This window comes from Ictidomys tridecemlineatus, chromosome 4 (genome assembly GCF_052094955.1).
Source record: "Ictidomys tridecemlineatus isolate mIctTri1 chromosome 4, mIctTri1.hap1, whole genome shotgun sequence".
Taxonomy (NCBI): domain Eukaryota; kingdom Metazoa; phylum Chordata; class Mammalia; order Rodentia; family Sciuridae; genus Ictidomys; species Ictidomys tridecemlineatus.
Genome location: NC_135480.1, coordinates 99,041,618 through 99,066,434, shown reverse-complemented (window position 1 = coordinate 99,066,434; position 24,817 = coordinate 99,041,618). Strand labels below are relative to the sequence as shown.

The window sequence follows — 24,817 nt, the reverse complement described above, 5'->3', positions numbered from 1 at the left end:
TTATTCTTCTCACTAGATCAGAATTTTTAGAAAGTTCATTGTTCATCTGTCCATGTACTTATTAATAGCTGCATAGGTTTCTTTGACCTCTTTGGGCTGATTATGTGTGATACCATGTGTCTAGATTTGGTATTTGCCCATCTGTGTGTTTTTAGTTTTTTTCATATTACTGGATTAGAACTAAAATCTATTTCATTTTAGTAGCAACACAAAGCACCAAATCTTGAGTTTCCTGCCAATATTCTCCTTTTGGAGGAATACCAAAATGTAACTTTTCTGTTGGAATAAGTATTTTCTGGCCAACATCTTCCCCTGCCCCTGACTTGTTTGTGATGAAATAACATTGGCTTCTTTCATCTCCGGGATTGGATTATTTAGGAGCCTTTTCACATAAAAATGATGTCTTAACTAATTTTCTGGGAGTAGAGTTGATTATGAATAAGTGCTAGAAGGAGGAGCTGTGTGGAACCTTTGGCATGTAATATGCTATCGTAAAAGAAGGATTAAATGAGATTTCCCAGGATTATGATGGAGCACATTCTTCCTATGTCATCCGATTTTAGATCAGTGACCAACAGTTGTGAACTTCCCCACAGCTTTTGGCTGCTCCTTATCTTACAGAAGTGTTGGCCTGCCTAGTGGGATAGAAATCCAGGGCTTCATTGATTTATTCCTTTTGGTTGCAGTCCCAGATCTTGAACTGTGCAGGGATTTCAACTGATCAGGGACAGCCAACTAGCTGCAGTAGAAAGAAATGAGCTATTATGCTTGGAGGGGAAAATTGTTGTTTGAGAAACTAAAATTGACACATTTTCTTTAGGCAGAGGGAAGCTAATACATTGGAGTGTTATTATTATTTTTTTCTAAGGGGGGGGGACATCTTTCCTTTATTCCGATTTCTAATCTTCACATGTAAAATACAAGACAGTGTGGCTTCTGTTTAAGCTGTTGCCAATACCAACACTTACCACCTCTTTTAAAGTTCCTTTTTTTTTTTTTTTTTTGAAGGGCTCTGTTTGAAAATTTGCTTAGGGCTGAAACTTGTCATTCAGTTTCTGAACCCACAGGCAAGTTATTTCCTCCTCTTTACAGCAAGGAGAATACTTTTTAGAAAATTGATAATTAAGGGGTTTATTCGGCATTTCAAATTGCTTATCCTTATTCAATACACAAAAACTAAAACTCTACTTTTAGATGACAGCTTGTCATTTCAAAGCACCATTTGAAATAAAAATGTCTCTTGGTGACACGGGAGCATTTCTAAACCTTCCTAATGTAGAACATTAGAGCATTGGTTGCCTATCTAGTCATTTCAGGAACACTTGATGAAACTAATGCTCCAGCCTTTCTGTGTTGAGGTGCTGCTGGCCCCATGCCCCTTATCTGTGCTTTGGTTCTTTTTCCTTACAGTGATGATGGATTTGCATTGAACTTACCCAGAGGTTCAGCTTGAAAGACCATAAACCAAGGTTAGGGAACCATAGAACTAATCCGCCCCCCTCATGGAACCTAATATGTGAGAGAAATGGATTAAGGTCTTTGACCCCATTGTTACCATTATTAACCAGTAGCACTCATGGTTTTGGAAAAGTGCAGAGAATGAGTGAATGGGGTCTTTTTTAGCTTCACTCAAACCTTTGTAGCACATCTAAGGCTAGAGTATGTTGACCTTCCAGGTAGTGACTCATTACAGCTACTCATGGTGAAATTCAGCAGCAATAACGCATTATATACTTTATTGTGATATAGGAAAATGCTTCTCTGGTATGTATACATGAAACTAGATTATTAAATGTTTATCATGCGACCTCAATCGTGGGGGTATTTCATAATTATTTATCACTTTTTAACATAAATTAGAGCGATGTATAAATTGATATTTATTCTGAAAAATGCAATTTTATTTAATTATTTAATCTTCATGAAAGATTCTTCATTAAATGATCTTGATTTTGTCATTATCATGTTTTCAAAAACCAAAAATCTTTAAAACTTCTTAAATATATTCTGGGGTCTGGCACAGTCCATGCAGGATTTGATGAATTTTTTTTCTGACTAGAAATACTTAAGGTAGCCAATGAATATATGAACAATGAAGAAAAAGTATTTGGATATTTTTAAAGACACAGAAAGAAAGCTCTATTTTTAGGATATGGGATTTAAAGATAACTCCTTATGTTTACATACCAGTACAAAATCAAGGAAAAAAAATGATGAGGAAACTGGGGGAAAAAAAAACAGCATAATACATGTGGAGAGTCATTTAATAGTAAAGACCCACATTTTATGATATGTATTCTCTTTGAAATGATATATTTCATATTTATAGGAAACCTAATTGAAAATAATATAGGAAATTCATAACCACACCTGGCTTTGCCACATCCCCCTTCGCCATGTTAGCAAAGCCCCTGTAGCATTTGTCTCTTCCCTTACCTCATTCTCCACCCTCCTTCCTAGGATTAAAGTATAATTGTGAAGGCTGGGGTTGTGGCTCAGTGTAGAGTGCTCACCTAGCATGCATGAAATACTGGGTTTGATCCTCAGCACCACATAAAAATGAAATAAATATATTGTGTGTCTACCTACAACTAAGAAATAAGTTTTTTTTTTAAAGTATAATCCTGAGTTTAGTGTTGATGAATTGTATCTGTTTTAGTCATTTTCTTACAAACATGTGTCTGTAAACAGGCTATAGTATTTTGGCATGCTTTAAACAAAATATTAACAATGGCATAAATACTGTAGCGCTGGGCTAGGGATGTTGCTCAGAGGTGCTGTGTGTACTTAGCATGCACAAGGCTTTGTGTTCAATCCCCAGCACTGCAAAAATAAGTAAATACATACATAAATAAAAGTAAGCATAAATAAAGCCTAAATACTGTGTTGCCATATTCTTGAAATTTGCTCTTTACTTCCATTTTATTGGTGAGATTTATTCCTTTTGATGCATGTAGCTTCGGTCTCCAAAATTTTCACTGCTTTATACTTTTCCATTTTGTGGCTATACCACTATTATTTATTGATAGATTTCTAGATCATTTCCAGTTTTTTACTATATCCTCATGAGCATTCTTGCATGTGTCTTCTGTGTATTTTCTACTTTTGAATGTGTGCAGGAATTTCTCTAGAGGAACACCTGGAAGTGGAGTTGCTCTGGTTACCCTTGGCCTTCCTGGATGAAGCTCTCCCATGTAATTGTGCTCACAGCTGCTATCTCAGGCCCTCTGTGAGACTCCCATCACATCATATTTTCTCCAACACTAGTATTGCCAGATAGTAAACTTTTTTTTGTCAGTTTGACAATAGTGAAAACTATCCCCTTGTTTTAATCTGCATTTCCCTGACTCCTGAGGCAGAGTTTCATTGCACATTTATTGGCCATTTGGGTTTTCTCTTCTGTCAGTTGCCTTTTCTGATCCTTTGTCTGCTTTTCAATTGGATTGTTTTGTCTTTTCTTTTGATATGTAGAAACTCTTTATGTTCTGAATACTAATCCTTTGTTACTTATATATATTTCCAGTCTATGGCACATCTCTTTACTTTGTTTATGCTATCTTTTGTTGAACAGAAGTTTTTAATTTTGATGTAGGAAAACTCAATTTTTTCCTTTAAGGTTTGTGTTTTTCCTGCCTCTTTTAAAAAAACCTTTCTTACCTCCAAGGTCACAAAGATGTTCTCCTTCTCCCTCTTTCTTCTTAAAGTTTCAGAGTTTTATATTTTATTTTTTTAATGTATCAGGAATTTTGATGTATGGCATGTACTGAGGATCTAATTTTTGAAGAGTCCATCTTTTTCTCCAGTGAATTTATCTTCGCAGTGATTTATAAATCTACCTCTACATCTTTGCTAAAATATGCTAAGTTCCATTTTTTAGGACTTTGTACCTTTCTGCCTCTCGACAGCAATGTATAAAGGTGCCTCAGCCACACACACAGAGTATGCTGTCAAATGTTTTGTGAATCTGATCAATAAAAAAAGAGGAATGTATTTTTTTATGAATAAAGTTGTCCACATGTCCATATATTCTGGGTCATTTTTAATTACTCTTCTGTATAATTCATTTCTGCTCACACCTCTTGCCTATGTTTTTTTTTTTTTCCCCTATGAGGGTGTTAGTATTTTTCTTTTAAGATTTTTTTTTTTTTTAGATAACATGTTACGCATGTTATCCCCTTGCCTAATAAGTTACAATTTTTTTCAAGTATATCATTACCATTTTTTTAACCTAGGTAAAGATATTTATTTTTTATCTCTGGAAGTGCCTTTTCTTTTTCTACTCAATTTATTGTGGATTTCACCCGTTTTCTTTCAGTATTTATATAGATTTGTTTTTTGTGGGGGAGTGGGTAAGTTTCTTTAAAAAAATTTTTATATTTTTAGAGAAGTTTTCAATTCACAGGAAAATTAGGAGCAAAGCACAGAAATTTCCCTGTCTACCTACATGTACAGCTTCCCCGTTTATTAACATCCCCTACCACAGTTGTATATTTATTAAAACTCTACATTGAAACATCCTTATTACTCAGTGTCCATAGTTTACATTAGGATTCACTCTGGGTGTTATACATTCACTGGGTTTGGACAAATATACAGTTAAACATATCCGTCATAATATACCAAGTATTTTCACAGCCCTTAAAGTCCTCTGTTTTCCGCCATTTCATTCGTCCCTTCTTTCAACCCTTGGCCATCATGATCTTTTTTCTATCTCCATAGTTTTGAGTTTTGCAGAATATCATATAGTTGGAATTATGCAACAGGTAGCCTTTCACATTGTCTTGTTTCATAGTAATATGCATTTAATGTTCCTTCATGTCTTTTCATGACTTGATAGCTCATTTGTTTGTAGAATAAAACTGTTATAAACATCTGTGTGTGGGTTTCTGTATGGACATGGTTTTCAGCTCCTTTGGGTAAATACCAAAGAGCGTAATTGCTGGATTATATGGACAACATACGTCTAGTTTTGTAAGAGACACTCATAGTGGCTGAACCATTGGGTATTCCAACTAGCAATGATTGAGACCTCCTGCTGCTTCACATTATCACCAGAATTTGGTCCTGGATTTTGGCTATTCTTATAGGTGTACAGTGACATTTATTGTTTTTTTTTAAGTTTGCATTTCTCTAGTGACATGGTGCTGAGTATCCTTTTGGATATATTCTGAGTATCCATTTGGAGTATATTCTAGTACAGAATCTGATATATGTATGCAATTTAATTTTTCCAGTAGCTACCCAGTCTTCCAAACTGTCTCTTCCACCACTGATTTGAGATATTACCTTATTATATACCAACCTTCTTTGTTCTCTTGGGTCAGTTTCTGAGATTTTTGGTTTGCTTCATTGCTATTTATGTAAATTTATGGAACAAAACCACACTATTTTACTTGTAGAAGGTTTATAATATGTTTTAATACCTAGTAGGGTTTGCCCGATCCCACCCCAACCTACAACATATACACTACATATCACTTTTCTTTTTTAGATTTCCCTGGACATTCTTTGCTTGGTTTTTCTTTGTTTTATTTAAATTTTGAATTTTAAAACCAACAGATATAGTTAATATCCAAATTCTTGGCGTTTCTTTTTTCTGCAGACTTTATTTGCCACCTACCATTGGCTAATTTTTTGTTTATTGTCATTTATGCTTTAAAAGAATGTGCATTTTCCAATTGGAAGGTGTAGAATTTTATACATCTATTACAGGCATTTTTAAGGAATAATTTAAAGGTTATCTGGGATTCTGAAGTAAATTGGAAGTATATTAAAGATTCAGAGATTCCCGAGAGTCTGGTCACCTATCAAACATTCACTGTGTAGGTTAGTGGGTAGACTGCAGGTCTGTGAACCCCTGAGACTAAATGAAACAGGTTCTACGTAGAACTTTCTGGAGAGAGGATTCATCAGTCTTTTAAAGATGTTCTGTCATCTTAAAAAAGATAAAGATAACTTAATCTGGTCTAAGTTAAGTTTAGAAAAATAAGAGAAATTAAATACCCAGTACCAAAGAATGAGAAGTGGCTTGAAAAACTGGGGAATATATAAAAAAATAGCTCTTCTTATGCTGTTGTGCTCAGGATATGCTGATTATTAAATCAAAAGTATATTTTAATTTTGATAGAGTGAGTTTCCAAGGTAATTTCTTACTATTTTTTGCAATAACTGTTGTTTTTTGTTCTCATCTTTCTTTTAGGTAAGTGAATCTTGTGCTTGGATACATCAACTTCAGAATGGGTGGATGTTTAAAGCTCCATGCCTCACCTCTGCTTCTGTGTTAGTAAGTCATAGTCCTCATGAGTGGCAACGGGGTTGGCTTGACAAAAGATAATAGATAATTTCCCATCAAGCTTTGCCTCTTTCACTTGTTATAAATGTTTTATTAAGAACTCTTTTACTTATGTTATCTCTGAGAGTACACAGAAGAATAAAGACAGAATTTTTACTTTCAAGAAAACTGGATTTTAGTAAGGATATAGCAGAAGGAGCTTGGGTTTTAAAGCTCTGTTATGTTTGAACTCCACTCTTCCATTACTAATTGTGCAGTAAGTCAGTTGGATATCTTTTTCTTTCTCAATGTCTTCATTTATTAAGGAGGTATAATGATAACCTATTTCATCAGATTGCTGGGAAGATTAAATCAGAGAATATTTGTGCATATCACAGTGTTTTAGCAGTCATATTTTAAAAATTTCTTTCTAGCTTCAGTTCTTTACCTAAACACTTAGAAAGAAACAGCAAGTTCTAGAATGTGGGAAAATAGAGATCAGCTCTTCTCCTATGTCTTTGGATGAGATACAGGGACTCTTGGGGACCAGGCATGAAAGGATTTTGCAAAGAATCTCTAGTGGGTCTGAAGAAGGAAATTTCCAAAGCAGCAAACATGTCCTCAAACTTCTAGTCACATTAGAAAAGCCTACTTCAGTGTGGCTTTGGTATTGTTTCACAAGTGTCCTTAGTTGAGTCCCTGTGAATATGTTAAAACATTATGTTGGGAAAATATTCCTTTGTTTAATCTAAAATGGAATTTAAACACATGAGTTAAGAATGTAAGCTGAGATCCTTTGATCTCATGTGAGTCTTTAAATAATTGTCACATTGTTGTACTCAGAGTTATCTAGCTATCTGCCCTAGTAAACATATGAGTAATATTCTCTGAGAAGGGGAAGTAAATACAATCTGATTTTGAAAGTGGAAGAGAACTGTGCCTGAGTGGGAAAAACATATATCAGAAAAAGCTGTGGAAAATGCAGTCATGGGCACTTTAGTTTGTATGGCTCAAATACCTCTTGCCCAATGGCAAGAAATGTCCCTCTCTAAGGAGAGGCTGGGGCCAAGGGAGACTACAGTTCATTGCACATTCAGAGATTAAAATATCTCCAAATTAGTTCCAGTGAATCATTTTAAATTATTTTAAAAGCCCTTTATATTTTAATCAGAGCCTATTCACGACCAGTTAATTTGGATGGCACGTTCTAAAATTACTTTCCTCCAATGATGTGTTGTGCCATTGCCATTGAATGCAGAAACTCCATGGATGAGGGGATATGGAAAGTATGAAAGTACCAAGGAGCTATTGATCTTAGTCGGGTGTTGATTATTTAAGAGAAGTTTAAGGTTTTGTTTTTGCCACCTGATTTAGATGGGATAAAGTGTAATGCTACTTGTGTAGAGAGAGTGATTGATTCTATAGGACTCCTGAAGTCTAGAAATGTGCCTGTTTCCCCAAATATTTAGGGAAGATGAGATACTATGGTGTTCCTCAAGTATTTGCTTTTATATTTGAATGTAATCTTTGGTTTAGGGAAGTATCACATTAGCAGTCTACTGAAATCTCAAAATCTTTATCCACCATTTCTAATTTTCCTACAGTTAGTAAAGTTTCAGTAATTAGTAACAATATGGAGTACTTGTTGAGTCATTCATGTAAACAGTACAGAGTACAATGCTCCTTCTTGTCCTTTTAAAAGAAAAATCAGTAGAGATGGATCACATGTTGTCCAAGTTAATCTTTTATGTTTTGTTGTTCCCACTTCAAAAATGATGAAACTGAAACTCTTAAGAAAGACCTGCCTGAGGTTATATATCCATAACCTTTAATGGTAGAACTGTAGGCCAGGGCTTTACTGAGAGCAGCCTTAAGGGCTCCCCTTATGGGGCAGGAACCTCAAGCTTAGCAGTGGCACTCCACATCTCCATATGCAGACTTTCCACAGTGGAGGAGGGCAGCAGCCTCTCCCTCAAAGCTGTTGCTTTTGTGCTTGACTAAAGTAGAGGAGCCAGCAATGTTCAGTATTTCCATGCTTTCCCCCCAATATGTTGGCTGAAGATACCAGAATCCATCCTGGGCTGTTATGTATTGCCTGTTAGTTACCAGTCTTCTGCAAGAGGAAGAATTAAAATAGGAAAAGAAAGCGATGGACAGGACGAGTTTTTAAATTATAGCTCTGAGTAGCAACTGCTAGTCAAGAATTTTTTGGCAGTTTGTTAGAATCTCATTTTAAAGCAATAACACACTCAGAGTTGTATTCAAACACTGAGATAAATGCATCAACCTAAATTCATGGTTTTGTTTTTTTCCATGTAGCTGCTAATTATTGAACATAACGAGGCTTATTCATAATTTCTTTTCTCCTGCTTGATAGCCGTAATCCTGTATTTGTGCTGCTGTCATTCCCATGGTAACAGACTAATGTCTGCAGCATAAGATTATTAAATACAGAACAGTACATTAAAATAATGCTAAGGTTCTGACTTACAGAGAGACTTTCACACTGGGGCAAACTTCAAAAAAGAGAACACTTATACAAAAAGCAATTTACTTGGCCAGTAATGTTTAGTATTCCCATAGCTATTATGGAAGAGATTTGTTTGAATTATAGCCTCTTTCTTCCCAGCCCATCATCTCCTTTGGCTTTGCAGCCAAGTCTTAATCTGGTGTTTATGATGTCAGCCTGTTGCCATGGGAGTTATTCTGTCACAGATGTATTGTGACTTCACTGCAGGATAGAGGCAGAAGAAAATTTAGGATGAAAGAGAACAACTCTAAAGTTAATCTCCTGCATATCCGTTGTGCAGAGAAGTATTCCCTTCACCTTTACGTGCTCTAAAAAAAAAAAGTTAAGTGATGCTTTGTCGAAGGTTGGCCCATCATAAATGTGGTTGAAATGACTAAAATGCCAAAAGCCAGCACTAAGGAAAAAATGTTATGTAGCCTAACCTTAGGTCTTTGAAGAGTGGTCAAGATTTATGTTTTTAATCCTATGCTACAGTAATGAAGCACAACCATGTTGTAGCACATAAATTGATAACCCCATTTTTTTCTGCTTTGCTTCTAAGGGAATTTCTTATATCTTAAAACCTAACATGATTGTATGCACAAGGACACATACAAAAGGGCCTTTTGCCCTTTGTTGTAAGACTAGTAGGAACTACATCTTTACTATTCACTGACATATGTAGAAACTCTGCCAAACTGAGAGGTGTCTTTGAAGCCAAATTTTGTAGTGCTCATAAGCACGTTCACATTATATGGTTTCTCAGGGGCCCCTTCATCATTTGGTATCTGGGACATCCTCCCATTTGGATGGAATAAAAATAATCTAGACTCTTTCCTAGGGATAAAAGATTTCCACAGATTTAAGCTGAGCCTTTGAATGTCATGAACCAATAGAATGCATATTCCTGAATTTTTTTTTTTTTAAAGCTTAGGGTATAGAAAGAACTTGAAGGGGAAGAAAATGCTGTATAATGAGTAAAATTTGGGGACTGTGTTTAAATAATATGTACAGTTAGCTATAACGAGTCTCTTTCTCTCAAATCGAATTGTGAGGATTGTTTTCTCTCTCCCTCCTTCCCTATCTTTGAACTTAATAGGGGATTTCAATGTCCTTTTCCTTATTGGAATAAACATTAAGGCAGGCCAAGGTAAACAAGTTCACATTCTTTAAACATCTAATTGCTGCTGGTTTGTCATTAGAAAGCTGTGGTATTCACCTTGGAATCTGCATAGCCTCATTTTGAGTTTGTATAAGAATGTTTTTCCTTCTGTCTGCTCACCCAAATCAACATCCTTCTTAAAGAAATGATGCTTAGAAACATGTCAGCATAATCTGCCATGAACTTTTATAATGATTTTTGTTGAGTCAGCTTTAGAAACAGTACTGAGTATGTGTGTAAATTATTTTTTTTAAAAAAAGCAGATGTAGATTAATATATTGGATTAGTGATTCTTTTTTTTTCTTTCTTTCTCCCACCCTCTTATTTTAATTCTCTGGGCTGATATCTTTGGGAAATCTTGAAGGAAGTTGGAAGAATTTGATTTCTATGCTTTATGTCAGTGGCTCCCAAACCTGGGGAGCATTAAAAATCTTAACGCTTGGTTTCACCCCTCCAAAGATTCTGATCTGATTGTTGGGGGTTTTGACTGTGGCCTTGGAATTTTTTAAAAGGTCTCCAGATGATTGTAACATATGATTAATTTGATAAACTAGTGCTTTCTATGTAGTAATGACTGAAAATTGAAATATCAAGGGCGAATCTAAATATCACAGATCTGTTTGATTTTTATAAACTGCTGTGACCTCCTTACTTTCTGCCTCCTCTCTCTAGTACTCTCACACCATTAAGATAATCAAACCCACTAGTTTTTCCCTTTCTTCTGAAATGAAAAATGGATGAAGATTAGTAATCTCCGGTGTTTTCTTTGACTTTTTACTTTTGTCTTTTTGAAAAATTACTTCAAAATTTTAGAAGACTTTGAAATTAAAAAAAAAATCACACAGCTAGTGGGTAAAAGGATAGAGTTAAGTTTTAGAGACTTGATTAGCACTGGAAATTGAACTTTAGTTTTTGACATTGTGTTCCACATCATGCATCGTCTCTATAGTGCTCAGCCTGCATGCAAATTGTTTTCCTTAAGCTTTTTATAAATGATGAGATGACATTAAAAGAATAGTTTAATCATGTTTTCGTTTTTCAATAAGTAACGCTAGAGGAGATGAGGAAAAGTAGATTTCTTCATCTCATAAAACAAAGTACCTTTGCAATAAAGTTCTGACTAAAACTTAACTCGGCATTTTTTCATTTATCTTGGTTATTGCTTTTCACATGTCTCGTGGTTCTTGTAAACATGATTTTCCCTCTGGAGCTAGATACAAAGCAAAGGTTATAAAGGAAAGTGTTGGTATCCAAGCATCTTGCTTCTGATGTTTAGCCTTAAGAAATATATTTGAGCTTAAAAGAAAAGTAATAGGTTTGCTTGAATTTTCTTACCTTCCCCTCACATTCTTTTACTTCATCTATGGATAGCTTTAAAAACTTGATTTAGATAGAGATCTGATGTAATTTCATGAAACAGTACTGTCAGATGATTGCAAAGGATGCTCATATTTCTGTTGACACAGTCTTGCAGATCTCCAAAGAGCAGGTGCAGATATTAAGTCTATAGATCTGAGTATGTAGGCAAAAGCAACTTATTTTTTTTAATATTTGAATTTATTTAGAATATTCTAAATGATTATTTCTCCTGTATAGAAAAGGACTATACCCCCAAGCTTGAGTAATTTATTTTCTGACTATCCATAAAGGTGTTCTTTTTGTTGTTGTTGTTTTAATAAATTCAGTCTTTTCCTAGTGGATGATTTATCACTGTGGTCAGTGACTCAAATTTGACTGATTTACTGAAAAGTTTATTTATTATCAATAATTTTAGTTTACATTCAAGGTGAAGATAATGTTAATGCTATAAATGCTTTCTATTCCCCCCCGCCCCCATACTAGTTTGGTTCCTCTTCCACTGTTCTATGGCTTAGGAACTAAAACTAATAAGATTACCTCTGAGTAGATCCCCTGTTAAATTTATATTGAATTTTAAAAGAAAAACTTAATACGATTTTTGGATGGAAAGGATCCTGTAAGGATATTCAGAGCTATAGCCTTTTTTTTTTTTCCCCCTTTGTTTTTAAGAGGGGAATTAGGGCGTTTTCTTCAAAATGTTCTGTTTTTTTTTTCCTTTTCCCCTCAGATATAGCTAACTTTTGCTTCTTTTTTTCCTAAGACTTTATTTATTTATTGCTAATAATGACAACCCTTGAAAGTGTGTTTTATCCCAGTTCTTGAAACCTTCTCTTCATTTTTTTTTGTTCATAAAATAGAGCATCTTTATTTCAATTAAAAAAATCTATAAAAGTATCGTTCAGAGAATAAAATTAACCTATAATCTTATTTACTTAAAATATGTACTCTGGATATTAAAATTTTCTACTTTCTATGCATATTGCCACACATGGTTCAGATTAGATATCTGGCTTTTATTTATTTAACATTGTATTATTTACAATATTTCATCTTGGTAACTTTGCTTCAAGCATACATCCAAAAACTATATAATAATTGATTTTCTGATGTACCATAATTGATTGAACTGCTTCTCTATTTTTAATACTCTAAATTGTTTCCAGAATTATACTATTATAAATAATGCTTTGATGAACATCTCTGTTTTGATCTTTGTCTATATTTTAAAGTATTTCTTTGGAATAAGGTTTCACAATTGAAATACCTGGGTCAGATTATATATATATATATATATGTGTGTGTGTGTGTGTATTTTAATTCTTACTTCCAAATTACGCACTAGAATGGTTGTTTTAATTTCACTCCCAGTGACTGAGAGTAACCATTTTACTGCATTGTTGTTGTGTTTGGGAATCTTTGTTTTTAAGGTCTTTGATAATTACACAGAGGAAAAATGTAATTTTGTTTTAATTTGTGTTTATTTGCTATTGGTGAAGTTATTTTCCTCCATGTGTTTATTAAGCATTTGCTCTTCTTTTCAGCAGTTGTTTAGGCCCTTTACCCATTTCTGAATCAGTATTTAAGAATGCATGCAAGTTCTTGCGCATGCGCCCATGTTTAATCAATGCAAATAGGCTCTTTAGAGTACAGATAATAACCCTTTATCTGTCCTATTATGACTTTTTAAAAACTCCCTGCCTAATTTTTGCTTTTTCTGCTTGAATAAGAAGAACTTTAAGAAATCACTTAGCTTAGTGAATGATTCATTCATTTAACTGACACTTATTGAGTATCTATTATGCACCAGGCACTGGAGTGTATTAGTGAACCAAATAGATAAATATCCCACCTTCTATAGAACTTCTATAGGTGGGAGGGAGAAGAAACAAACAATTAACATAATAAGTGAGCAAATTAAATGCAAATTAAATAGTCTTTTAAGGGTGATAACTACTGTGGAAAAATAAAGCAGGGTAAGAAGGACCACGGACTCTAGGGGAAGGGTAACAATTATAAATGAATGGTTAAGATTGGCCATAATGAGAATATGATGATTGTACAAGATTTGAATTGTTCTTATTAGTATAGAAATATTTGTTCTTACAGTGATATTGTTATTGTGAACTTGCTTTATATATATATCTATATATATCTATATATGTCAGATTTAATTAAGTGCTGTGCATGTTCTCTTTAGTAGGATAGGCATCATGATTCACCTTGGTTCAGACCCCTCTGTTTACCTTGTTGGAGGGGTCTGGAAGCAAGTCTTTCTGTCTTAATGAGACCTTAGGATCTCTAACTTTAATCGTAGACTCCCCCTGCTGCAGCATCAGAGTGTGACTTTGTGACTTATGTGTGTCAGAGTGTGTGTAGCTGTAAAAGAAGTAGTGCATATGTGAATTGAAGGTGGAGAGGTAAAATTAGAGCAAGATTTATTCATCACCTGGTGAGAAATGGTTTAATCTCTCGTGCACTAAGTCCTAGTGCTAGGTTTTGTTTCAGGGGAAAACAAGAACGATGATAAGAGGGTGTTTTTTCTTTTTATTACTTATGTGTTCCAATGTCTGGATTTTTTCCCATCTTCCTCCTTTCCCTCCTCCTTTTATTCTATTTCTTTTTCTTGCTTCGTTTTAGAATTTGATAATGTTGCCGGGTATTATTTATTCTCTGTCTAACCATTGCAGTTGGGTTTTGGCACTGTGTTCCAAGGCCATTCACATTTTAGAATGGAACTATGTTGTTTTGTCATTCATCACTCAAGTCTGAAAGACCATTGTAACCATTTTGCTGATAAAGAACATGAATGCACAGAGGAAGAAATAGTGGTAAACTAGACAGCCCTGAGAGTTGTGTTGCCTTGAAAGGCGACATGGGATCATAGAGAACTTCTTTATTTTTGTTCATTCAGATTGATGAATTCTTTAAATTGTATGTCTAATTGTACTCATTTTTTATAATTTAGTGCAGACAGGTTATAAAATTCTAGACACTAATGCACATTGATTTCTTTTCATAAGTTTGGAGACAATTGTTGATTCATAAAACATGATAGGAACTTTGGGTAATTGTCAATTGTATGACTATTCTTCTATGCATTCCTATTGCTTTGCTATCGGCAGCCATTAAATGGATTCAATTTGAAATCTGAATGAGAAATTAGTATATTCTTATGAATGTGCCTCACATAAATTTTAAATGAAGTGTTTGACTTTTTCATCCAAATCAAGTTGGCAAAAGAATTTTAATTATTTCATTGGCTGAGTTTATGAGATTCAGTTGAAGTTGAAGATTAGTCAAACTGTAGTACATTAAGAAATAAATATAATTAAATGCTTACAAATGTGGATGGTTTAAACAGGAGCTGAGCTGTAATAATTGTTTAATCTAGAAACTTCCTCTTTTGTTTTGTCACACAGTTCTCTTAATACTCCTTTAAAAAAAAAAAATAGCCTGACCTTTTGGCAATGACTGTGGGAGTCTATTAGAAAAGCAAAGGCCATGCTGTTTCAGTTTTCTTTTCAACCTTTCAATTAACTAAACATTTGCATCTGATCATTGCCACCTACTACTTTTTAAATCAAAGGTGTTTTCTCCCCCTACTCCTCCTGTCTTTCCTCCCTCTGTTCTTCCTCTTTCTCTCCTACTTTCTTTCCCCCTTCCTCTCTCCTCTCCCATTCCTTTTTTTCTCTCTCTCTGTAATATCATAGTGAACCTTGTGTGAAGACAGGTTCTCTGGACATTTCCCAGCATAATAGGGCTTGTTCAGTTCCACCTGTAGAATATCAAAGGTACTGACTGTGCTGAATTGAAGAATTCAGCTTGCATGTATGCTCCTGAACATCTAAGCAGGAGTGGTGATGAATGTGCTATTGAATTCACCAAGTTAGACTTTGGAGACAGAGATGCCATTTCTGTATGATCCATCTTTGTAAGAACCTTTTTCTTTTCTTTTCTTTTCTTTTCTTTTTTTTGTACCATGGATTGAATGCAGTCACTAAGACATGTACTATTTTATACAGAGACAGTGTCTCGATGAGTTGCTTAGGGTTTCGCTAAGTTGCTGAGGCTTGGTTTTGAATTTGTGATCCTCCTGCCTCAGCCTCCCTAGCCTCTGGGTTTGTAGGTGTGTGCCACCATGTCCAGCTAGCACTCTTCTTTTTCCCTCATGTGCCATGGGGTCAGGTGTGATAGCATGGTATCAATTAATCCCATTATGGGTCAGAATAAGGAGAAAGGAAGCTCATGAATACATAGATTCACAAAATGAAATAAATAAGTTGCGCTACAGTCTGTCTCCTATTATGACTTTTCCATTCATAGTTTCCCATTTTTGGGACTAACAGTGGCTCAGATTAGATTTGGATAGCTGGGCATCCACAGGGAGTGTCAGTTATTTACATGAAAGTTGTTCCTGAAGAATTTAAGTAAATGAAGCTTATTCCTGTTTTTTTGAGTTATTTTAAGAATAAAACATTATTATTATTATTATTATTATTATTATTATTATTATTATTAATACTGGAGTGAACCCAGGGGTGCTTAACTACTGAGCCACAACCCAGCCCTTTTAAAATATTTTATTAGAGACAAAGTCTCGCTGAGTTCCTAAGTGCCTCACCAAGTTGCTGAGACTGGCATTGAATTCGCAATACTTCTGCTTCAGCCTCCTAAGCCGCTGGGATTATAGGCGTTTTCCACTGTGCATGGCAAAACTTAATCATAAGATTATGTATAAATATTTCATATTTAAAATGTACAGAAAATAGAAGAGAAAAAAAATCAATTCCTAAACCATCTGAATCAGATACCAGTGTTGACATTGTCTTAGATTTCTTTCTAGCCCATTTTACATGATTTTCTGCATTTTTATTTGCTTTACTAAATTCTGATCAGACTATATATCTATATCTATCTATCTATCTATCTATCTATCTATCTATCTATATATCACCTTTAATCCTGTTTTCACTTAATATTATTTCTTATATTTCCAATAGTTATAACTTTTGTCAACATATTTAGACTGCCTAGTGTTCTCTTGAATTTACATAGCATAATTGAATTAATCATTTCCTTGGTTTTTAAAACTGCATGTGGTATTTTTATTTATTCTGCTTTTTATAAACAATACTGTGACAGACATCTTTGTGCATAATATTTCTCCACATTTAGGTGATATTTCCAGAAATAAATAAGATCATGAGATGAGGAATACTGTTAATGTTATTTTAAATTTACTAGGCTGTGTGGGAAAAATACGTTGTTTTTTTGTTTGTTTTGTTTTTTTCTTTTAATTTTTATTTGAAACTATTTTTCAAACTTACTGAAAAGTTGCAGGAATAGTTACAAAGAACATCCATATTCCTTCACTTCTTACTGACATTTTGATCCATTGCTTTGAAATTTGTATGAACATACCCTCCTTCTTTTTCTCTTTTCACCCATTTTTCTCTCACTCTGCATTTTCCCCCTGAACCATTTGAGAATAAGTTGCATACACCATTTCCCTTACCCCCAAATACTTCAGAATATGTTTCTAAAGAAAAACATTTTCTTACATAACTTTGTTAAAATTATTAGCTTCAGGTAATTTAACATAGGATACGTTTGTCGAATCTGTGTATATTTCAGTTTGGTTACTTGATCTAACTGTGCTTTATAGCATCTCTGCCTCTGCCATACAAAATCCAGTCCAAGATTAAATATTGCACCTAGTTGTGTCTCTTCAGTTCTCTTAAGTGGGAAAAAATTCTTTTCAGACTTTTTTTTTGGTCTTTCATGAAATTAATTAACAAAAAATAAGAACCCCCTCTTTTTATATAAACAAATCTTATTTAGGTTTTTCTGAGATTGTCTTATGATGAGATTAACTCTATGTATTCCCAACTAGAATAATACTTAAGTGATATATCATTCTAAAGTATTACATCCAGAGGTACCCATTGTCTTTCTACCCTTCATTGGTCATACTAATTTTGGTTATCTGGTCAAGGCATCATCTGATCATCTGATCTTTCTTTTCTTTTTTTTTTTTTTTTTTTTTTTTTGGTGCTGAAGATCAAACCCAGGGCCTTGTGCATGCAAGGCAAGCGCTCTACCAATTTAGCGATAGCCCTAGCCTCATCATCTTGATCTTTCTACTGTGTAGTTACTGTATTTCCTTACAACTAATGACCAATATGTGAGGAACCACTTTAAGGCCATGCATATATCTTGTTCCTTTTTAAATCTAAGGAAACTAAGGTTCGACATCCATTGATAATCCTGTCTTGAACCAGTCTTTTTTTCTATAAAAAACATTTTTTCCAACTAAACAGTCCAATAGAATCCATCTGTCCATCCATTCATCTTCCCAGTATGTCTGTCTGTCAGAATCTATCATATTGACTCATAGGCTGTTCTTTTTAGTCATTACTATTACTTTTCTAATTATTTTGATGTTCAGATTCTTCTAGATTTAATCAGTGTGACCCCCTTCAAATTGTTTCTCGTGTCCCTTTGACATGCTCCTGTCATTATTTGCTTTACAAAAAGCTCCATTAGCTTTTAAAGCTCCCATTAGCTTTTTTTTTTTTTTTGGTCTAAGATGTTTTAGGTTCATCTTATACCTTCTTTGCTGTAGCTTTCTAATCAGTCATTTCTCTGAGTAACTCTGGTTCTTTTTAGAGGAGAAAGGCATTAAAAACTAATATTGGAGTGAGGTGTGCTACTAACAATGGATTCACTTCTAGGCCTTTAGGGGATAAATAATATGCTCATATGCACACATGCACATATTTTAGGAATCAGAGTTCATACACATAATTCCAAGTCCAAAACATTTCCACAGGAGATTCTTATCTTCATTAAATTTTTTATTCTTCCACAGTGAAAACACTGGTTCCTTACACTTTTGCCCATTTACTCAGTCCTGCAATAGAACTAAAAATAGATTCAGAATTGCTTCACCCATATTGGTACAGAAAACAAACCTCCTAAAAAATGTTCAGGCCATGTTTGCTGTTTTTCCTCCAGGCTTTCTTTGAATAGAGTATATATAAAATTCTGAGATCTTAACTACGTTATTCTTTTTCTCTCCTTTCCTTCATAGTGGTTATGGTATTACTTTGAAGTACATTCATGTTTATTTACTTTCTTTTGCTTTCCAGTATAGGTCCCTCCTTGTTTATTAATTTTACTTTTTGACTGTGTAGTACACTCAGATACTGTCCAAGTGCAAAATTTATACTATACAAAGATCTGGTTTGCTGTTCTATATAAAAGTATACTGAGACATATATCCCTGCTGGCAGTTGGTAAATTGTTTAAAGGAAATGCGTCTTATTCTCTTAAAGTTTAAAAACATCACCTTACTTTAATCTTCTAAATTGTTTTTTGTTTTTAATTAAGCATACTTCCTAGGAGTTCAAGGGGAACAAAAACAACTCTTGATTCTTGCAGCCAACTTTCATTTTTTGTATAGTAGGAAATAAGAAATGTTCAGGTCACTGATGAGGCAAGTGACAGGTACTACTTGCGGTACCCTGTGTGTGTCTGTTGGTGATGAAGTTCCCTTATTCCATGCACTGTTGCTTTTTTGTTTCCCCTTTTCTCTTCTGTCACTAGCTTACCAATGATAAATTTCATTTGTTCCTACATTTCTATTTTAACTTGGAAAACATCTTTGAATGTGCATCTTTAGAGTTAAGAGCTTGATTACATCTTCTTTTTGTCACAGTAAGGCATAAAATATATTTAATATAAAAGGCTGAAATGTACTCTAGCTCATGTGATATAACTGTTCCTCCCACTTTAGGTTGTGAAGAGATTTATAGACTTTGTTAATATTTGGAATTGGTGGACTTTGCCCATGCGATATTCTTATGACTGCTTCTTGTTCACAATTACAGTTGGGCTTTGTGGAATGATGGGCTCACAACAGTTAATTCTGATTCAATTAATGAACTGCCAAGCAGCCTCCAGTGAACTGATGTTCCAGGATGGAACTTGATTGGTAGAATTAAAGGGTAGCAACGAACTTTGCAACTGTTCCTTTCATTCCAGCAGGGAGTTTTTTCAGAGGTAACCCAGGTAATCTTAATATCTGAATGTATCCAGTTTTGTTCCATTCTTAGATAGGAAAAACCAGTGCAGGGAAAGAAAGACAGTAGCTTATATATCAAAGTGCTATGAAATTAGTGTCTAGAGGGACTCATCAACAAGCCTTGCTTAGTTTTTGATAGTGGTCATTTGTGACTCTGGTAAACCAAAGAACTCAGAAGTGGATGGGAGTGGGAGGTGCTGCCCTTGTGCATCTGGTCAGTTGGTCTGGGCATTCTGTCTGAATGGAGGGGTTTTCTTTTAGGTCATTAAATCTTTCTGATTTAGTTAGCTACTCATTTAAAATGTACCTGAGGTGATTATTTTTTTCTCTTTAATCCTTTATAATTTCCTAGCTATAATCAGTTAAAACTTGGCCAGCTTCATACTAAATAGACTTTGTATGCATTCCAAGGCAAACATAAAATAAAAATCATGGTTTGGAATGCATATATAATAGAATAATTGAGATGCTCTTTTTAAAAATATGTCCCTTAGTGGAGTCATATTAATGACATTGGCTGACTGGCATCATTTCTTTGTTGCCTATTTCAACTACAAGATAAATTAACAGATGGAGACTTAATACAGATCTCCTCATGCATAGGAAAAGCTTTGAAACCTCTTTAGCATTTTATCCAGGAGCAGCAAATCCTGTTTCCACAATTTCATATTTTTAACTTGTCATGTTGTTGGGCCCTTTTCCCCAACCACATTTTATGTATTAGCTGTTTCTATCTTGTTATTTTGAATTTTTTAATTGAAAATCTATGCTTTCCTTTTTAAAACATATTTAAGAAAATAAACATACACTGTTAAGCTAGGTAATAAAAACTAAAATGAGTATGAATGTATGTTTTCTGTGAAGGTTCTGAAAGCAATAATAGGATCTCTTTAAGCTCTACTGTATAGGGAGGTGAGTGATCCATCAAAAGCACAGTCTTGAATTTGGGTCTTCTATTTAGATTAGGAATGTTAAGAAAGATGGATGGTAAATGTCTTTTAGCTGCATTGCCCCCAAAACATGAAATGAAATCTAAAGACTCTCAAAGAAGGTTTCAATTACACTAGCAAATGACTTGAACAAGGATTGGGTAAGGGGAGGTCATGGGCCAGTGGAATGCCAGTTGTGGATTTATATTGTTTCAAATGAAAACATTATTTCCATTAACCCCTTTCCACTAACACCTCCACCAGAGTTATTTTCAGATTGTACGTTTGTAGGTGTTTGTCATATTCGATAGAAATTCCTTATCGCTAGTGTGAATTGCACAGCCTTTCCATGGGTGTGTTTTTGTTGCTGTCCAATACACAATCCAGGGTTTCATTCAGCTAATCCTCTGGAGAGGAACTGGCATCCCTGTGTTCTCCCGACTTGATTTAAAAATGTAGCAGTAAGCTACCCAGTTGTAAAGAAGCATTTGTAAATGTTTTAATTAACAACAGGATAAATGGATTCTGTGTTGTGGTTTTCTGTGATAACAGCTAATCGACAGCCAAATCACACTGTGTACTTGAGTTTAGGAAGGAAAATTCTAGGTTTAAGGGTGACTCTCAATGGATTTGCCCTTAACTGTCAATGCTGGTTGGAGTGTGGTTTTTGCCCTCTCATGGCAAATAGAGAAAAGAGTTGGTAAGCAGATGAAGCATCCTTTTAATGAGTTGGCTATAGTGTGCACTCAGGGCAGACACTTTAAAAGAACACCATTAATTTGAATAAAACAGGAGAAGGTAGGTACTTTGTACATCCATAAAGCACTGAAGGGGATAAATCCAATTATCTGTTCAATATTTAATGGCCATAAAGTTAAAAATTTTAAAGGCAGTACCTTGGAGACTGCTTAGTCAATTCTGTCCATATTATTTTTGACATTCAAAAGTCAAGGTAGAATAGCCATATCGATGGCAGCGTTCATCACATTGGTCTGCTGATTTAGTGGCAGTGACCCTGAGATTTGTGTTTCTCTACACAGATGAAGATCAGTTGCTTTTCCCCCCAAGGAGCTCTTAGAGAATCTTTGGGGTCTACTGAGCTTTCAGCATGTTTCTTTTAGTCTGTTGCTGTGGTTCTTGATATGAAAGGTAACTAAGGATAGTTGACTAAAAAAGTCAAAAACAAAGGAACCGGAATTTAGAATAGCTATTTGGACTAAAATATTGGTTCTAAAGAAAACAGAGGATTTTCTTTTTAATATTTTAAAAATTCCAATTTTAGATACTCTATTAAATCCCAACCCTATTTTTACAGATATTTTACACTGTTCATATTTCTTAAGGAAGTTTGTGGGGGGGGGATAATTTCTTAATTTGGCCACCTCTGTGCATTCTGCACTGCTAGTTAGCCATTGATGCAGGTGGGCATTGCTCGAGCTGTGGTTCAGAGGCAGCTGAATCATAAAGCTTCTAAGAAAATCGATTCAGTAGCTACAGTTGGAATGAATGTCAATATGACAGAGTGATTCTGTGATATGGTCTCAAAGCTTTATTCTTCTTGCCTATTAGCTAATACAGGATCCTAATTAGCCACTAACATACTTTCACCTTGTATGGTCCGAACTATAGAAGCATATCTTACATTTTTCAGGGAATGTCACTGCTTCTTGCCTTTTTCCTTATTCTGTTTTATATTTTTCTGTTTGCATTGACTATTCCCCTTATTCACCTCTCTGCTGTTTGCTCCCTAGACACTGGATCTCTTTCACTGTGGCTTCAGTTGCCTGTAGCTTTTTAATTTATTTTTAAACTAATACTATATGTAGATAAATTTGACATGGTGCAGGTATATTGTTGGGGAATCAGGCAGGAGGACCACTTTAAGAGAGAGAGATGAAAGAAGCACAAGTTAAAATACTGCATAAATTAAAAGAGGATAATATGCTTTTTAAGATGTGTCAGAGTTTTAAGAAGGGCCTTGCCTGTTTAGTGCTTCTAAGGAGTCTGTGGTTTTCCTCGGGAATACATATAAAATCCTTTCTCTTTTTTACCTATTTTGCTACCATTTCCCTTGAAAGAGAGGCTTGGTTTACTTCACTCTATTTTCAAATGCAAATTCAGCTTATTCCTGTCACATGTACCATCTCTAAGGGTGATACTCACAGAAATCTAAAACCATTTAGTGTTCGTGGATCTTACAGTTTTAAGTAGATTGTTACGTGTTTTGCTCCAAGTGTCTTGAGTGATTTGGCTGTTAAACCAGCAGAAACCTTTGTTTTCTTAGTTTCCTATATAGAAAATAAAGGTGAGAAAATAATGATTTCTTGGATAATTCAAAGAGAAGATTTAACATACAAATCCCTAACATGCTACTATACAAGGACTTCCAAATCAGCTTATGTTACAACTCAGCATGACAATTGTTAAACTCATTTATTTTTAAAGAGCATTTATATGTGATACATGTTAAAAGAGCCAAGGAAAGAGGGACTTAACATCATTTTTCTTCAATGTGACAGATATATCTTCAACTTTTACTTGGTGCGTTTCATTGGCTTGCTTACTCTTGATCCAACCAGCCCTTAGACAGTAAGCTTTTTGAGGACAGGAATCCTTTCTTGTATGATTCCCTTTCCTCTATATCTTTATGTAGTCTGTATTATTTGCATGATATTTCTCCTTATTTTGGTTTACCTTTTTATCCACCTCATATCAGCATTAGCCATGAAATTACAGACTTGTTGGGCGCTATCTTCTTTTAATACATCTTAGGGGCTGGGCATGTAGCTCAGGGGTGGAGTGCTTGCCTAGCATGTGTGAAGCCCTGGATTCGATTCCCAGCACAGCCAAAGAATGAAGGGGGGGGGGGAAGAGCTGTTCTTTTAATGCATATTTAAGTCAAAATCTCAATTATTTAAATTTATGAAGCTTTATTTATGTACCACTTAAAATCTTCTCATGTATCACACTTGAGAAATAGTACCCTAGCAACACGTTGCATATTTTCAAATTTGGTGAATAGTTATTTAATAATGGAAGGATAGGAAAAGATTTATTATGTACTGGTATCAAGGCCTCTTTTGAATATATTGTTCTTGTACTTTCTTTAATCTTTGTAACATCCCACTGAAGAAGATGTCCTGTTTACCTGAAAGAAAACCAAGGTACAGAGTGGCTAAGTGACTGACCTTCTCAAGGTCACATAGGTTAGTGAAAATCAGAGCTATGAGATAAACCCTAGTTCCTTATGATTTCAACATCTGTGAGGTTTTTGGTATGTGTTGATAACTTTCAGTTATTGATAATCTTGTGTGTTCCTGTAATCTTCTGCTTTCCCATTGTTAATTCTCAAAAAGTTGTGGCTGAATAGTATTTATAGTTTGTGATTTTTCTTTGAAATCACACTTTGCATGTCCTGAAAGATGTTATCACTTATGTTTTGATGTTTTGTTTTCCTTTTTTGTTTTTCCTCTCATGGTACTGGGAATCAAATGTAGGGCCCTGCACATGCTAAGCAAGCCCTCTGCCCCTGATCTACACCCCCAACCCTTTTAATTTTTATTTTGTGACAGGGCCTTGCTAAATGATCCAGGCTGGCCTCATACTTGACAGCCTCCCTGCCTCAGCCTCAGTTTATATTCTCTGTTAATGTCAGCATACTGAGTAGCTGGAATTATGGGTGCACAGCACCCCCTTGTATAAAAGAGCTATTTAATACTTCTGAGAGGCATTATGCTCATTATTGATTTTTAAAAGTATCACCATAATTTCAGACTATATTAAACTTTCTTATTTAAGTTGAAGGTTGCCTCGTTGTATCTGCTTTTTTATATTATATTATCTAAGTCATCTTATGCTCTGTATTTACAGCTTGGAGATATCAGATCCAATTCACCATCCTTATCCAAAATAGTTGTCTGAGTCCCCTTTTCAGCATTCATATATGATCACCTGACCTTGGCTTGATCACCTCTAATTGTGTCGTCTCACTATCCCCTTTTAAACTGTTACTAAAAGAATGAAAGTGGGCTGAGGTGACCATAATCTTTCAAGACTAATTTCCTAATATTTAAAAGTTAAATATTAAAAGAAGCCTAATGTTTCTTTATTCAGTATATTTGGTGGTAAACAATAAAGTTTATAAAATTGTTTATCTTTGGATAAATTTTTTTAAAATTTTATTTTCCCTTAAGTTCTTTGGTTCTCACTTCAAATAGGATTTCTTTTTCATTCAGCTGGATGGCATACCCAGAGATTGTTTAATGGGATCACTTAAATTGAAGGATGGTGTAATATTTTGAAGATAGCACACTGTAGCACTTATAAGAGAACAAGCAGGACTGGCATGTGAGGGATGCAAATTGCTAGGGTGTAGCATCAGAGCTACTGTGAGCACGGTTTTGGGTAACTTCTCTTTGGCTGTCAATTGACCGTTTTGTACTTCCTTTCCCCTTTATGTCTTCCAAGTTATGGGTAATGGGAGAATAGAGGAACTGTGTTT

At 34.7% G+C, this 24,817-nt stretch overlaps 1 protein-coding gene across 9 annotated transcripts in view; it reads left to right on the top strand.

Moving 5' to 3' along the window:
• The window catches only part of Cadm1 (cell adhesion molecule 1), a 321,456-nt gene that overhangs the window by 90,989 nt on the left and 205,650 nt on the right, over positions 1-24,817 (top strand). Inside the window, exon 1 of one of the 9 annotated variants that reach the window (XM_040285252.2) lies at positions 6,244-6,283. The exons of the other annotated variants lie outside the window; for them this stretch is intronic. Within the exon in view, the coding sequence (XP_040141186.2) occupies positions 6,259-6,283 (25 nt within the window). The 5' untranslated portion in view covers positions 6,244-6,258. Of the gene's footprint in view, positions 1-6,243; positions 6,284-24,817 lie in introns of those variants that run through there. 9 annotated transcript variants of the gene reach the window in all.